Raw genomic sequence first — 15,565 nt, 5'->3', positions numbered from 1 at the left:
GAGAGATTTATGGAGACAGAGAGAGTGAGCTGAAATGTGATTAATAGGAAGCAGGCTAGAAAAGGCTAGATTCAAACTGTGCTTACACAGTTGACGAGATAACTGGCTTATGACGAGATAACTGGCTCTGTGGATGAAGGGAAAGCAGTGGACGCATTGTTCCTTGACTTTAGCAAAGCTTTTGACATGGTCTCCCACAGTATTCTTGCCAGCAAGTTAAAGAAGTATGGGCTGGATGAATGGACTATAAGGTGGATAGAAAGCTGGCTAGATTGTTGGGCTCAACGGGTAGTGATCAATGGCTCCATGTCTAGTTGGCAGCCAGTATCAAGTGGAGTGCCCCAAGGGTCGGTCCTGGGGCCGGTTTTCTTCAATATCTTCATAAATGATCTGGAGGATGGTGTGGATTGCACCCTCAGCAAGTTTGCAGATGACACTAAACTGGGAGGAGCGGTAGATATGCTGGAGGGTAGGGATAGGATACAGAGGGACCTAGACAAATTGGAGGATTGGGCCAAAAGAAATCTGATGAGGTTCAACAAGGACAAGTGCAGAGTCCTGCACTTAGGACGGAAGAATCCAATGCACTGCTACAGACTAGGGACCGAATGGCTCGGCAGCAGTTCTGCAGAAAAGGACCTAGGGGTTACAGTGGACGAGAAGCTGGATATGAGTCAACAGTGTGCCCTTGCTGCCAAGAAGGCCAATGGCATTTTGGGATGTATAAGTAGGGGCATTGCCAGCAGATCGAGGGACGTGATCGTTCCCCTCTATTCAACACTGGTGAGGCCTCATCTGGAGTACTGTGTCCAGTTTTGAGCCCCACACTACAAGAAGGATGTGGAAAAATTGGAAAGAGTCCAGCGGAGGGCAACAAAAATGATTAGGGGACTGGAACACATGACTTATGAGGAGAGGCTGAGGGAACTGGGGATGTTTAGTCTTCAGAAGAGAAGAATGAGGGGGGATTTGATAGCTGCTTTCAACTACCTGAAAGGGGGTTCCAAAGAGGATGGATCTAGACTGTTCTCAGTGGTAGCAGATGACAGAACAAGGAGTAATGGTCTCAAGTTGCAGTGGGGGAGATTTAGGTTGGATATTAAGAAAAACTTTTTCACTATGAGGGTGGTGAAACACTGGAATGCGTTACCTAGGGAGGTGGTGGAATCTCCTTCCCTAGAAGTTTTTAAGGTCAGGCTTGACAAAGCCCTGGCTGGGATGATTTAGTCGGGGATCGGTCCTGCTTTGAGCAGGGGATTGGACTAGATGACCTCCTGAGGTCCCTTCCAACCCTGATATTCTATGATTCTATGATTCTTTACAGATTTCTTGAGGCTTCAGTGCAATATGTGTTTCAATTCTCAACTTTATTACACAATTATTAAACACTCAGTAAATTCAAACAGTGTTCTTCAATGTTCCCAGTCCTCACTAGTCCTGTGGAGAAACAAGAGTCCAAGCCTCAGAACTGAATTTGTTTTTCTAGGTGCTTTTGTGCTCCTGGATGGAGTTCTGACTCCTAGGGTGTAACAGATCCAGTTTTCATAGCCAACATCCCACCTAAGGACTAAAAGAATTAGAATGGGAACTGAACCCAGGTCTCTCATCAGACAACTCAGAGCACTAACTGTCGTAGGCATCAGGTGCAATCCTTGCAGTGCTGCCAACTCCAGAGAGTGTGATACCAATATTAGGAATAGATACTGGTTCTCCATGGTTTACAGATAAGCTGCACCATACCAGAGTCAGCTTTACTATTTGCAGGGCCCCAAGCCACCAGAAGAAGAAACTCCAGACATGAGTTGCCTTTTCTTCTGGTCCTATTGCTTGAGGGTCGCTGGAGACCTGGAAATGTATTGTTTCCTGTCCCTCTAATCGCAGTGCTGCAAAGGGACATATGGATGAGTTACAGAGCCTCCAAAACAGCAGGACCCCAAAATGCTTGTTATTTGATTGAGCTTAAGACAGACCCTTAACCAGTCCTAGACTCTGTAGCCATCCCAGCTGCTGCCTGTGAGAGACCAGGAATAGGTCTTGAACTTGAGTCTCTTGCTTGGCAGTACATAGCACTAATTCAAGGAGCACAAGAACCCAGTCTCAGTAGCATTCTCACTAGTTGTCGCTCCAGGGGGCAACAGACCACTATTGGGCAATGCAGAATGCTACCCCTTTTGTGGCACCAAGCCCTACTTCCACATCATTCCCAGACCTCACCAGCCCCAGGGGGTAGTAGATCAGAGGTCCTATTCTCCTGACACAGAGAAACCCTTACCTCTTTCAGTAGGAAAAATGGGCACTATGACTTGGACTCCATGTATTTCTTGCACAGCAGTGCAGACCACTAACTCCTAGCCCAGGCACCACATTGAATCTTCTGTGAGGTGGGTGCAGCAACCTGCTTGGAACTTGGAGGCTAGAGCAGAGTTTGCAGGAGGAAGAGTTTAGAGAAGGCACCAAGAAGTCAGTCTGTATGCACATGGGCTAGAATGCTAGCTGCAGTTGCAGCATCTCTGTAAATAGTTCTCTTAATAAACAGCCTGTTTTGTTGTACAAGCTGGTGTCCTTTTGTGTTATTACCCAGCATGTGGTACATGAAACAGTGGGCATATCTTTTCTCCAACTTCAGGAAAAAACAAATGGCTGTTATGAACCCCAAACGCTTTCCCATCTTCTGTGTTTCTAAATTCACAAGGGAAATATCTGATGTGACTAAAGAAGCTGGCCTTAAAAAAAAAAATTCCTCAAAAGGGTAACAAAGCATGAGTAATGGAAATTTCCATTGACTTCCAAGAACTGCCCAACTGAATTTAATCAAATCTGGGAGGAGATTGAGACCTTGCTGAGACTGCATTAGCCCAGGAATGTGTGTGTGCTTGTGTATATAAAAGGGGGAATTCTCTGCCTGTTCACCAGCAAAATATGCTGTCACTGGAGCCCCAGTAGGAAGTAAAAAGAAAAGGAGTACTTTTGCCACCTTAGAGACTAACAAATTTATTTGAGCATAAGCTTTCATGAGCTACAGCTCACTTCATCAGATGCATGCAGTAGAAAATACAGTGGGGAGATTTTATATACACAGAGAACATGAAACAATGGGTGTTACCATACATACTGTAACGAGAGTGATCAGGTAAGGTGAGCTATTACCAGCAGGAGTGTGTGTGGGGGGCGGGGAATAACCTTTTGTAGTGATAATCAAGGCGGGCCATTTCCAGCAGTTGACAAGAACGTCTGAGGAACAGTAAGGGGGAAGGGGGGAAATAAACATGGGGAACTAGCTGTACTTTGTGTAATGACACATCCCCTCCCAGTCTTTATTCAAGCCTAAGTTAATGGTGTCCAGTTTGCAAATTCAGTCCAATTCAGCAGTCTCTCGTTGGAGTCTGTTTCTGAAGTTTTTTTGTTGAAGAGTGTTCTCCAACTGGTTTTTGAATGTTATTTGTGTCCATTTATTCTTTTACGTAGAGACTGTCCGGTTTGGCCAATGTACACGGCAGAGGGGCATTGCTGGCACATGATGGCATATATCACATTGGTAGATGTGCAGGTGAACGAGCCTCTGATAGTGTGGCTGATGTGATTAGGCCCTATGATGGTGTCTCCTGAATAGATATGTGGACACAGTTGGCAACGGACTTTGTTGCAAGGATAGGTTCCTGGGTTAGTGTTTTTGTTGTGTGGTGTGTGGTTGCTGGTGAGTATTTGCTTCAGGTTGGGGAGGACCTGTAGGCAAGGACTGGCCTGTCTCCCAAGATCTGTGAGAGTGATGGGTCATCCTTCAGGACAGGTTGTAGATCCTTGATGATGCACTGTAGAGGTTTTAGTTGGGGGCTGAAGGTGATGGCTAGTGGCGTTCTGTTATTTTCTTTGTTGGGCCTGTCCTGTAGTAGGTAACTTCTGGGTACTCTTCTGGCTCTGTCAGTCTGTTTCTTCACTTCATCAGGTGGGTATTGTAGTTGTAAGAACGCTTGATAGAGATCTTGTAGGTGTTTGTCTCTGTCTGAGGGGTTGGAGCAAATGCGGTTGTATCGTAGAGTTTGGCTGTAGACAATGGATCATGTGGTGTGGTCTGGATGAAAGCTGGAGGCATGTCAGTAAGCATAGTAGGTTTCTGGTATAGGGTGGTGTTTATGTGACCATCGCTTATTAGCACCGTAGTGTCCAGGAAGTGGATCTCTTGTGTGGACTGGTCCAGGCTGAGGTTGATGATGGGATGGAAACTGTTGAAATCATGGTGGAATTCCTCAAGGGCTTCTTTTCCATGGGTCCAGATGATGAAGAGGTCATCAGTGTAGCGCAAGTAGAGTAGGGGCATTAGGGGATGAGAGCTGAGGAAGCGTTGTTCTAAGTCAGCCATAAAAATGTTGGCATACTGTGGGGCCATGTGGGTACCCATAGCAGTGCCACTGATTTGAAGGTATACATTGTCCCCAAATCTGAAATGGTTGTGGGTGAAGACAAAGTCACAAAGTTCAGCCACCAGGTTTGCCGTGACATTATCGGGGATACTGCTCCTGATGGCTTGTAGTCCATCTTTGTGTGGAATGTTGGTGTAGAGGGCTTCTACATCCATAGTGGCCAGGATGGTGTTTTCAGGAAGATCACTGATAGATTGTAGTTTCCTCAGGAAGTCAATGGTGTCTCAAAGATAGCTGGGAGTGCTAGTAGCGTAGGGCCTGAGGAGGGCGTCTACATAGCCAGACAATCCTGCTGTCAGGGTGCCAATGCCTGAGATGATGGGGCGTCCAGGGTTTCCAGGTTTATGGATCATGGGTAGCAGATAGAATACCCCAGGTCGGAGTTCTAGAGGTGTGTCTGTGCGGATTTGTGCTTGTGCTTTTTCAGGGAGTTTCTTGGGCAGATGGTGTAGTTTCTTTTGGTAACCCTCAGTGGGATCAGAGGGTAATGGCTTGTAGAAAGTGGTGTTGGAGAGCTGCCTAGCAGCCTCTTGTTCATATTCCAACCTATTCATGATGACAATAGCACCTCCTTTGTCAGCCTTTTCGATTATGATGTCAGAGTTGTTTCTGAGGCTGTGGATGGCCTTCAAAAAACAGACTCCAAAAAAACCTTCAAAAACAGACTCCAACGAGAGACTGTTGAATGGGAATTAATTTGCAAACCGGACACAATTAATTTAGGCTTGAATAAAGACTGGGAGTGGATGTGTCATTACACAAAGGAAAACTAGTTCCCCATGTTTATTCCTCCTCCCCCCCCCCCCCCGGTTCCTCACACGTTCTGGACAACTGCTGGAAATGGCCCACCTTGATTATCACTACAAAAGATTATTTCCCCCCTCCCGCCCCCTGCTGGTAATAGCTCACCTTACCTGATCACTCTCGTTACAGTGTGTATGGTAACACCCATTGTTTCATGTTCTCTGTGTATATAAAATCTCCCCACTGTATTTTCTACTGCATGCATCCGATGAAGTGAGCTGTAGGTCACGAAAGCTTATGCTCAAATAAATATGTTAGTCTCCAAGGTGCCACAAGTACTCTTTTTCTTTTTGCGGATACAGACTAACACGGCTGCTACTCTGAAACCAGTAGGAAGTATGAATCTCACTGCTAAACATGTAATGGGCCCTTGAAAAATATGACAACAGCAGAACACATCAACAAGACAAGGATGATTGTGAGCAATTTTGTAAAGGGTATAATCACTTGCTTTAAACTTCTAAAAAGGGGGAAAATCTGGTGGAAAAAACTGACTTCACCGTAAAACAAATCAAAGGAAAATAAAGTTATGGGATAAATGAGCCAAAGTATCAAGTTGAATGTGAATTATTCTGTCACTGTGTAATAGATTAATGAGGCCATGGTTAAATTACTATGCCCAACTATAACCATGGTATTACCAGAGGCCACAGAAATTAAAGAACTGGAGCCAACATAGTTCAGCCAGAATGAATGATCATGTGCTCTGTGAAGGTCACAATTTCAGGTTGTAATGTTACTCTTTCATTAGAGAAATGTTTATCACTTCATGTGATATTTTGCGAAATTTGATCAGTCTAAAATTGAAATTTTCTTATAATACTAGCATTTCACTAAAAAATCTGATTGACAATTTGTTGTCAATAGCTATTGAACTAAAACTAAAAACTGACAATTTGGACTTCAATGGATGATTACATATGATGGACCAGATCCTCAGCTGGTGTAAATCAGCATAGCTCCACCGACTTTCAGTGAAGCAATGTTGATTTACATTAGCTGAATACCTGGTGGCTGGAAAGAACAGTTTGGAGAAATGGTCATACATCTAGGGTCACAGTAATCAGTTGTAAATGCAATGACCCAGATTTTTTTTAGAATTATTTTTAGTTTTCTGAGTTGTTAAATGAGTCTGAGTTGTAAAGCTGCAGAAAAGTTGAGCCACACTTATAATTTGCATTTCTTTTTTTTGGTTATTGTGTGTTGAGCCACTTCAGCTCTAAGAGTTGTATGCAGTGATGGCTGTTCAGTGAAGGCTGTACTGTCTTTTCATTTGAAACTTCCATGATATATAGGCAAATTTAAAGAAAGGAAAGAACAGGAATCGGGAGCAGTCTGCAGATGGGAAAGAAGCCTCTAGTGTGTTTTTGCATGTTTCTTCTTTGCACACCAGTATTCAGTATATAGGCCCAGATCATAAACTAATTCAGATAGAAGGGTGAGGGAGAGATGACCAGACAGACAGATAGATAGAAAGATTACAATCTGAACAGCCTGAGAAGCCCATGATTCTTTTGGAGGTTGCTCATAGTGGATGGTTCTTAGCCCCCGTTTGGGGGGAATGTGTGTGTTATGTTTATGAATCCATTGGTTCTGCTCTTTGCCTTTAATAGCCATGACCAGGGCTAATGATTCACCAGCTTAATATGGATGCGACGTGATTGCAACATGGAGTAACAAGTTCCACTAGTCTCTGCACTGCTCACTTCCTCAAACACATATTCATATACCAATCCTGGATGGTTGCAGGGCAGAAATAATAACACATTACTGAGGAGCAATTTTTCTGTTACAACTATTGGAAACAGTGTGTGTGTGTGAGAGAGAGATGCTAATTACATACATGGAAGCACTTCATGGATACCCGTGAGCAGTAATGTAATAGAAATCCAAAGTGATTATACAAGAGGGAAAACAGCAGGTCATTAAAAGAGGCCTATTAAGTTAAATAGCTGGAGGGACAATTGTAATGTATGCAGAAGGAGAAGCAACAAAACATTCTCTACTATGGTAAAGGAGTTGTGGGGCATTGACAGAGCTGTGTGGGGAGCCCAAGACAGAAATAGCAGTGGGGCTGCAGGGCAGGACTGAGGGGCAGCAGCAGAGTTGTATGGAAAGCCTAGGACTGGAATAGCAGGGGGGCTGCAGGGCAGGATTGAGGGACACTGGTAGAGCTGTGTAAGGAACTCAAGCCTTGAATAGTGGAGGTTTCTGTAGGTCAAGACTGTGTGCTTTGGTAAAGCTGGAAGAGATGGGGGCCATGATTGGAATAGCAGAGTTCTGCATATCAGGACTGAGGTGATCACCAGAGCAAAGGGGAGAGGCACCAGTTGAGGAGAAGGGAGCTCTGCATATTAAGAGTGAGGGGTGTGTGGAGAAGTTTTTAGGTATTCCATAACACCCCACCCCCCAGTTCTGCCCATCCTGTGCCAGCAGGAATGTCCCAGGTGCAATGTGCTTTCCATTCTGATTCTGAGCTTCTGGTTAGACTCAGCAGGCCAGAACAGCAAAAGTATAATGATGGGAGGGTGTTGAGGGAGGGGAACAGGAGGGGTCAGATCGGAGTAAAGCAGAAGGTGAACAAACGACCTTCAAACTGCACCAGTCTCCCTGGATAAGGGGGCGGGGAGAGAAGTAATTGGGAATGAATGAGGTCAGAGCAGCTTCCCCCCCACAGAAGAGAGTTCTCCATTCTCCCTTCTTTCAGGATCATGGGTACATTTTTCTCCTTGACTCCCTGAGCTAGATCAGTTGGAAATAGCAAAGCTAAGTTACTGGCATCCTCAGTTCTTTTCATGAAGTGACTGGATAGTGTTTGGGCTCTCTTCTGAAGGGAGAGAAAGAGAGTAACAGAGAGAGACAGAAAGACAAAGAGAGAAGAAGGCAGACAAGTGTGCATGAGAGGGAAAGACAAACCCAGAAGGGTGCAGAAAGCAGTAGAGGAAGAAGAAGAAAGAAGGAACTCACTCTGGAAAGGGAGTTTCCCTGCTCCTCAGCCCACTGTGAGGACTGGCGAGGATGAACTGAAATTAGGAAGGAGGCACTGGCCCTAAGCTACATGAGACAGCAGAGTCAGCTGTTTTTTTCTTCATGGGGATTGGTAGCCCGCTCGTGACCGTCTCTGCTCTGGCAAGTCTCTCTTGGGTGAGTCACATCACAAGTTCCTCTTTGGCAGACTTTGGCCTCTGCTGGGGCACTGTATTACATCAGAAAGTTCAAGGGGATTTGAGCCAAAGATAGATATGAAGTAAGAATTTCCCTGATATTTAAAAGTATTGGGGAAATAAAGTAGGGGCAGAGGAGAATTCAAAGCAGTAAACAGGATGTTAGGATGTAGAGCAAGTGGGGATAAGTGAAGCAAGAGAATTGGGGGGTTAATAAAATCTACATTGAGGAATGATAGAAAATGGGGTAACTGACGATCCATCAGCGCAGTGTGGAATTCAGATTTGTAGTGGGCACAGTAAATAATAGGATATTGATGGGTCTATATTTTTAGGCATACAGGGGAATTCAGATCTGTCATATAGGATGTAGAAAGCCGGTGATAGTCTGTGGAAAGAGAGAACAGAAGGGAATTTAGGTCTATAATGGAGGCAGGGGAAGGTAAAATATAAATTACATTTGCATGGGGGAGAGGAGAATTCAGATTAATGATGGTGTGCATGAGAGGGATGAAAGAGAGTGGGTAACTGTGAATCCATGGGTGGGGGCATTAGGATTGGCATTGGGGTGGATGAGAGAGATATTGAACACAGGACATCAAGGAGACTAAGTGAGGACAATTCACCCTGATTGCCTTTACTCTCCTTGTAGTTTCCCCAAGTGAGATGTGAAGAGGCCTGTGTGAATGCTGAACAGTGAGTATACACATCCTGCATTCTTTTCAGAAGAGGTTGAGGGCGGGAGTGACAGACATGGGAGGAATCTCAGCTGATGGCCTTGTCTCTCACCAATGGAGTTTGCTTTAGTTAACAGTATTGGTAAATCGTGAGCAAGCATTTTCCAGGGCCAGAAAGTTTGTTTGTTAGATCTGAGTTACTAATTCTTAACATACAATTTATTTGATGTATTTGCCCTGTCTTTATACTTGCAAATTGTCTGATTTTTATTTTTTCAGGGGTATTGGTTGTTTGAAAACTTTTGCCAAGAAATTTCTGGGATTAATTTTTGTTCTATCACTGTTTTTCAAGCAGTTCATTGTAAGGATTCAATATTCAGAATTTGAGCTGTATTAGTTAGTTTTGGTAGGACACGTAGGTCAAGTGGTATTGTTCGTGCTCCTTAAAGGGAAGAGTGTAATATTTCCTGGGTTTCCAGTGCAAACACTCACCAGTAGGAATTTGAATGACTATATTGTAAATTCTGCTGTGAACATTCCTACTAGGAAGGCTGTTTGCAGGAATATCAACAGAAAGTGAATGCAAAAGAAGTATGAGAGCAGCCACAGAAAATTTGATATTTTATTGAAAGAAATGTCTTGCAAAACATCTTTGTGATCGGTTTGATCAACTCTACTAATTATAGGTAAAGAAATGTGCAGTGCACCCAATTCCAAAAAGAAGGTGACAAATTGGGAGAGAAATTCAAAGAAAAACAACAAAAATAATGGGGCTGGAAGGGCTGATTTATAAAGAAAAAATAAGGAAGATGCAGACATGAGAACTCTCTAGAAGTATCTGAAGGATGTAAACAGAATAACATAGTCACGAAGTGTGTGTGTGACGGGGAGAACTTGGAGTAAATGGGATGAAGCTGAATAAAATTATTTAAGGAATTATTTAAGCTCAATACGAATGTGGACACAAGAACAAATGGATATAAACTGGCCACCAGGAAGTTTAGACTTGAAATTAGACGAAGGTTTCTAACCATCAGAGGAGTGAAGTTTTGGAATAGCCTTTCAAGGGGAGCAGTGGGGTCAAAAGATCGATCTGGCTTTAAGATTAAACTCGATAAGTTTATGGAGGAGATGGTATGATGGGATAACATGATTTTGGTAATTAATTGATCTTTAAATATTCATGGTAAATAGGCCTAATGGCCTGTGATGGGATGTTAGATGGGGTGGGATCTGAGTTACCCAGGAAAGAATTTTCTGTAGTATCTGGCTGGTGAATCTTGCCCATATGCTCAGGGTTTAGCTGATTGCCATATTTGGGTCGGGAAGGAATTTTCCTCCTGGGCAGATTGGAAGAGGCCCTGGAGGTTTTTCGCCTTCCTCTGTAGCATGGGGCACGGGTCACTTGCTGGAGGATTCTCTGCTCCTTGAAGTCTTTAAACCACGATTTGAGGACTTCAATAGCTCAGACATAGGTGAGAGGTTTTTCGCAGGAGTGGGTGGGTGAGATTCTGTGGCCTGCGTTGTGCAGGAGGTCAGAATAGATGATCATAATGGTCCCTTCTGACATTAGTGTCTATGAATCTATAAAAGAGAAAAATTGAGGCTGGCCATTAAGAAAAAATTCCTAGTAATGAGATTTATTAGACTGAAGAATAGTCTCCTCAGTGAGAAGTGGTGGAAGCTCCATCATGTGACTCATTTAAAACTTATAGTGGAGACCAGTCTCCATCTTTCATCAACTGGAGTGAAGACGGGAGTTGGCATGGCAGATAAGATAGGATCAAACAGGGAATTTCTCCATCCCATATTGCGATGATGTTATGTTATTAACTCTTTCTTTCACGCTCTTTTTCTCAGCTGCTCAAGCACTGATTGGGTCCGTCTCTGGTACATCTGGTAAGTTTACATTTACATAAATATCATTTGTATTTGTCACTTAAGTTAGCAAGCAATTGATAGAATTAAATCTGATCCTTTAAGTGACAAAAATCAAACAATTCCTCCCTTCTCCTCTTTCCCTCAGTTCCCTCTAGTGTCATGAAGGAAATATTGTGTTTTCCCCTTCCTTAGTATTAGATAACACGTCAAACATGAACATATCTCTTTCCCTCTTCTCAGTCATGCATTTTTATTAAATGCATTAGTTTTATTATGAGAAATGTAAGATGTACAACATTCATGATTTCACAGCACAGATGTGCAGCTGAGTGCTTTTTTCTTTTTAAAGGACTGTCTCTTTAAATGTTAGTAAAATGAGTGTGATCACTTCTTAGAATCCATTCAGTGTCTGTACATAAAGAAAAGGTATGGCAATAACGCTGCTCCCTCTCCCTCTACAGGCTGGTGGTGGCGATTGGTGGGCTGCTGCTTCTGTGTGGCCTGGTGTCAGCCTGCATGAGATGCTGCTGCCGGCAGGCAGGGGAGGAGTCGGGTTCCCACCCCTATGAGGTCACAGTCATTGCCTTTGATCATGACAACACTCTCCAGAGCACTATCACTTGTGAGTGTGACCATGCAGAAGCCAAGGTAGATGTAGAGAAGGCTGAGAATCCTTGAACATATTCCAGAATCCAGAAACTGAAGGTCTGAAAAATTCAGACCTTTGTATCCCATGAATTTCAAGGGCTAGATCTTCAGCTGGTATACGTCAGAAAGCTCCACTGCGGTAAATAGTGCTACATTGATTTACACCAGCTAAGGAGCTGTCCCCTTAAGTCTAGAACCCATAACATACTTCAAAGTGCCAAATTCTAGAGCCCCAAAAGTTTGAAACTAGGGGTTCAAGGATCAGGTCCAGTCTTAGCTGCATATGGGTCATCATGTCACTTGCTGGGGTAGTAGAGGGAGGGTCCTAACAGCTGGTGTATGGGCCAGATTGCTTGATGCTGGGGAATGGGGGCATCTGCGAGTTGAGATTGGGGGATTTCATGGGATATATCTGGAAGATCCAGCTAGCTGGGAAGTAGGGAATGAAGGTGGGACACTTCTTTTGGTGGAATGAGGACAGGTCCAGCAGCTGAGAGAAGCATTTGTGGAAGGTTTAGGTAGAGGATGTGTCTGATGAGAAGGGATGGCCTTGGAGAAGAAAGGTGATTGGCACTGAGTGTGTGTAGCTCGGAAAAGCCTTACACAGCAAGTATATTTGTGCTCTCTGTCTGGTACTTGATGTTCCAGGGTTAGATTAACCTTTCCCAATCTCACTCCTTTCAGCTCTGCATTCTGTGTTTGGTCCTGCTGCCAGGAGGATACTGGCTGTGGCACATTCCCACAATGCTGTGCTAGGAGCACCACCCCCTTGCGGATCGGAGACCCCTCCAGTCTATGAGGAGGCCCTACATATGAGCAGGTTCACGGTAGCCCGGACCGGGCAGAGAGTCCCAGACTTGGCCCCAGTGCTAGAGGAAAAGCAACAGGCATCAGCCGTGAAAGATGATTCACAACAAGACCTTCCCTGATGTGAATGCACCCAATTTCTTTCTTTTTTTTTTTTCATTTGGCCAACAATGCAGAGTACTAATATTCAAGGGGAGGATCCAAAATCTGTTCTAGGTGGGCTCAGGAATACAGTTCAGGTTATTCTCCTCTTTAATCTAATGTCCTGACCAAAGAGAGTAACTCAATTTCCTAATACTCTATGACTCATAATATTTTCATGGATCTCTCTTGATACCTCACTGGGATCTTTTATTGTTAATTAGTTATTATTATTTATTACTTTCATTACACACATCAATAAGATGCCCATCACCGTAGTCTCTAGCACCATAGTTAGTGCCTTGCATCATGGCAGCAGGGTTATTCTGTTGACCCACTCTGCTGGCAGTTGTTGGTGTCCTGCAGGAAGATGCTGACTGATTCCTGATGGCTCATTGTGGCAGGTGTGGCTCAGTCACTCCAACTGGGCTGTAAGGGAAGTGGGAATGGTTATTTTGTTAGAGGGAGACAGGCATAGGACACAGAGATCTGATGGAAGAACACTAGGAACAGCCAAGATTAGGGAAAGAGCTTGAGGTGGAATTTGTGTTTTATTATTATTAATTACCTTATTAATAAAGACACACCCCAAGAAAAGGGTGAGTTTAACCTTATACAGTGTTTATATTTTGGAGCAGGGCTGTAACACCACCCGCTTATATACAGTACATAACTGTGATCATATAACACTGTAGATACATGCAGTGCTTTATAGACCATATTGAAAAACAAGAGGCCCAGTCCTGAAGAGCTTATATTTGAACTCAAAAAATGTGTTATGTGGGATAACAGATCAGAGATGGGAAGGGGCAGAAACACTGCTGGTAAAATAAACTCAATTAATATTTATCTGTGTATTATTACTAGGCTTGGAAGGATTAGATTTTTTATCAGCAAATGTCGGTTAACATCAATTTCAACATACACTCACAAATGGACAAAAAATATTTCCATTAATAATAATAAAAATTTACAGATATGTAAAGTAAGAAAAATGCTGCATGAGAACTTATTAGAGTTTGATTCAAGAATATTTGTGTGCTCTGATGTCATATTGACAATTTGTGGTTTAATGGTCATAAAACTTTAACTGTTTTTTCAATGTCTGTGAATAAAAAATTGTCTGACCTCCCTCCATTGTCTGACCTCCCCATAATTTCCTGCAACGGTGGAAAATTTAAATAGATAAAAATTAGGGCTGTCAATTAATCGCAGTTAACTCACACGGTTAACTTAAAAAATTTAATTGTGATTAAAAAAAATTAATTGTAATTAATCGCCATTTTAATCGCACTGTTAAACAATAGAATACCAATTGAAATGTATTAAATATTTTTCAATGTTTTTCTACATTTTGAAATATATTGATTTCAATTACAACAGTATACAAAGTTGACAGTGCTCACTTTATATTATTATTACAAATATTTGCACTGTAAAAATGGCAAACAAAAGAAATTGTATTTTTCAATTCACCTCATACAAGTACTGTAGTGCAATCTATTTATCATGTAAGTGCAACTTACAAATGTAGATTTTTTTTTATTACATAACTGCACTCAAAAACAAAAGAATGTAAACTTCAGAACCTACAAGTCCACTCAGTCCTACTTCTTGTTCAGCCAATTACTAAGACAAACAAGTTTGTTTACATTTATGGGAGATAATACTGCTCACTTCTTATTTACAGTGTCACCTGAAAGTGAGAACAGGTGTTTGCATGGCACTTTTGTAGCCGGCATTGCAAGGTATTGACATGCTAGTTATGCTAAACATTCGTATGCCCCTTCATGCTACAGCCACCATTCCAGAGGACATGCTTCCATGTCAATGATGCTCTTTAAAAAAATAATGCATTAATTACATTAGTGATTGAACTCCTTGGGGGAGAATTGTATGTCTCCTATTCTGTTTTACCCACATTCTGCCATATATTTCACGTTAGAGCAGTCTCGGATGATGACCCAGCACATGTTGTTCATTTTAAGAACACTTTCACTGCAGATTTGACAAAATGCAAAGAAGATACCAATATGAGATTTCTAAAGATAGCTACAGCACTCGACCCAAGGTTTAAGAATATAAAGTGCCTTCCCAAATCTGAGAGACAAGGTGTGGAGCATGCTTTCAAAAGTCTTAAAAGAGAAACACTATAGAACCCGAACCACCTAAAAAAGAAAATCAACCTTCTGCTGGTGGCATCTGACTCAGATAATGAAAATGAACATGCGTCGGTCCGCACTGCTTTGGATTGTTATCAAGCAGAACCCTTAAATATATTAATTATTCATGATTCTTCTTCAAATAGTTAGTATAATAATTTTCAACCAATGGACAGTCTGCAAACTGCTCCTTGGAATAGCTACTTTTTCTGGTGTGTGATTGATCATCTAAATTACATGGTATTGTTTCTGCTCACTAACTGGATGGTGGAAAAATGTTAGACATAATGGCAAATGACAAACAACAGTGATGAATTAATGACACATTTATGGTGTGAATATTCAGACAAATAAATATTCACCTGCCTAGCTATATAAATATAGCCCCTGTAAGCTTAGCTTCTGATCACCTCACAATCTTTGAGGTGTATTTGTCCTCAGAATATCCCTGTGAGGCAGTGCTGTTATCCCCATTGTACAGACGGGGAACTGAGTCATAAGAGACTTAAATAACCTGCTCCAGGTCACACAGGAAATCTGTGATAGAGTATGGAACTGAATCAGCATCTCAACTTACCAGGTGAAGTCCTCCCCAGATCCATGAACATTTTCTTGAATTATCCACTGTCCAACTGTTTGCTACTAGTAAGACCCCATGTGTAGAAGCATACCAATGCCTCATGAATATATTTGCAGATCTGTTTTTCCATTATTCAACCAGCTCAAATTATTATTAATAATTATTTGTGTAGACTTGATAAATCTATTCTAGTTGCTGATCTTTAACATCCACTCAAGACCCAATTAATCCATTATATTGTTTCCTGGAGATTTCAGGTTTACTGAATAATAAAGGCCAGGAA

General features: G+C 42.4%; 1 protein-coding gene across 1 annotated transcript; it reads left to right on the top strand.

The window, feature by feature from the left end:
- The first annotated feature begins 7,784 nt into the window (after positions 1–7,784).
- Positions 7,785–13,672, top strand: TMEM52B (transmembrane protein 52B). The gene is made up of 5 exons (XM_074934808.1): positions 7,785–8,366; positions 9,039–9,082; positions 10,924–10,962; positions 11,406–11,566; positions 12,277–13,672. The coding sequence occupies exons 1-5, from the start codon at positions 8,313–8,315 to the stop codon at positions 12,519–12,521; spliced, it is 543 nt and encodes a 180-aa protein (XP_074790909.1). The 5' UTR covers positions 7,785–8,312; the 3' UTR covers positions 12,522–13,672.
- Positions 13,673–15,565: the final 1,893 nt, after the last annotated feature.

Source organism: Natator depressus, chromosome 1 (genome assembly GCF_965152275.1).
Source record: "Natator depressus isolate rNatDep1 chromosome 1, rNatDep2.hap1, whole genome shotgun sequence".
Taxonomy (NCBI): domain Eukaryota; kingdom Metazoa; phylum Chordata; order Testudines; family Cheloniidae; genus Natator; species Natator depressus.
Note: the sequence above shows the minus strand (reverse complement) of the source record. Positions and strands in the feature narration are given on the sequence as shown.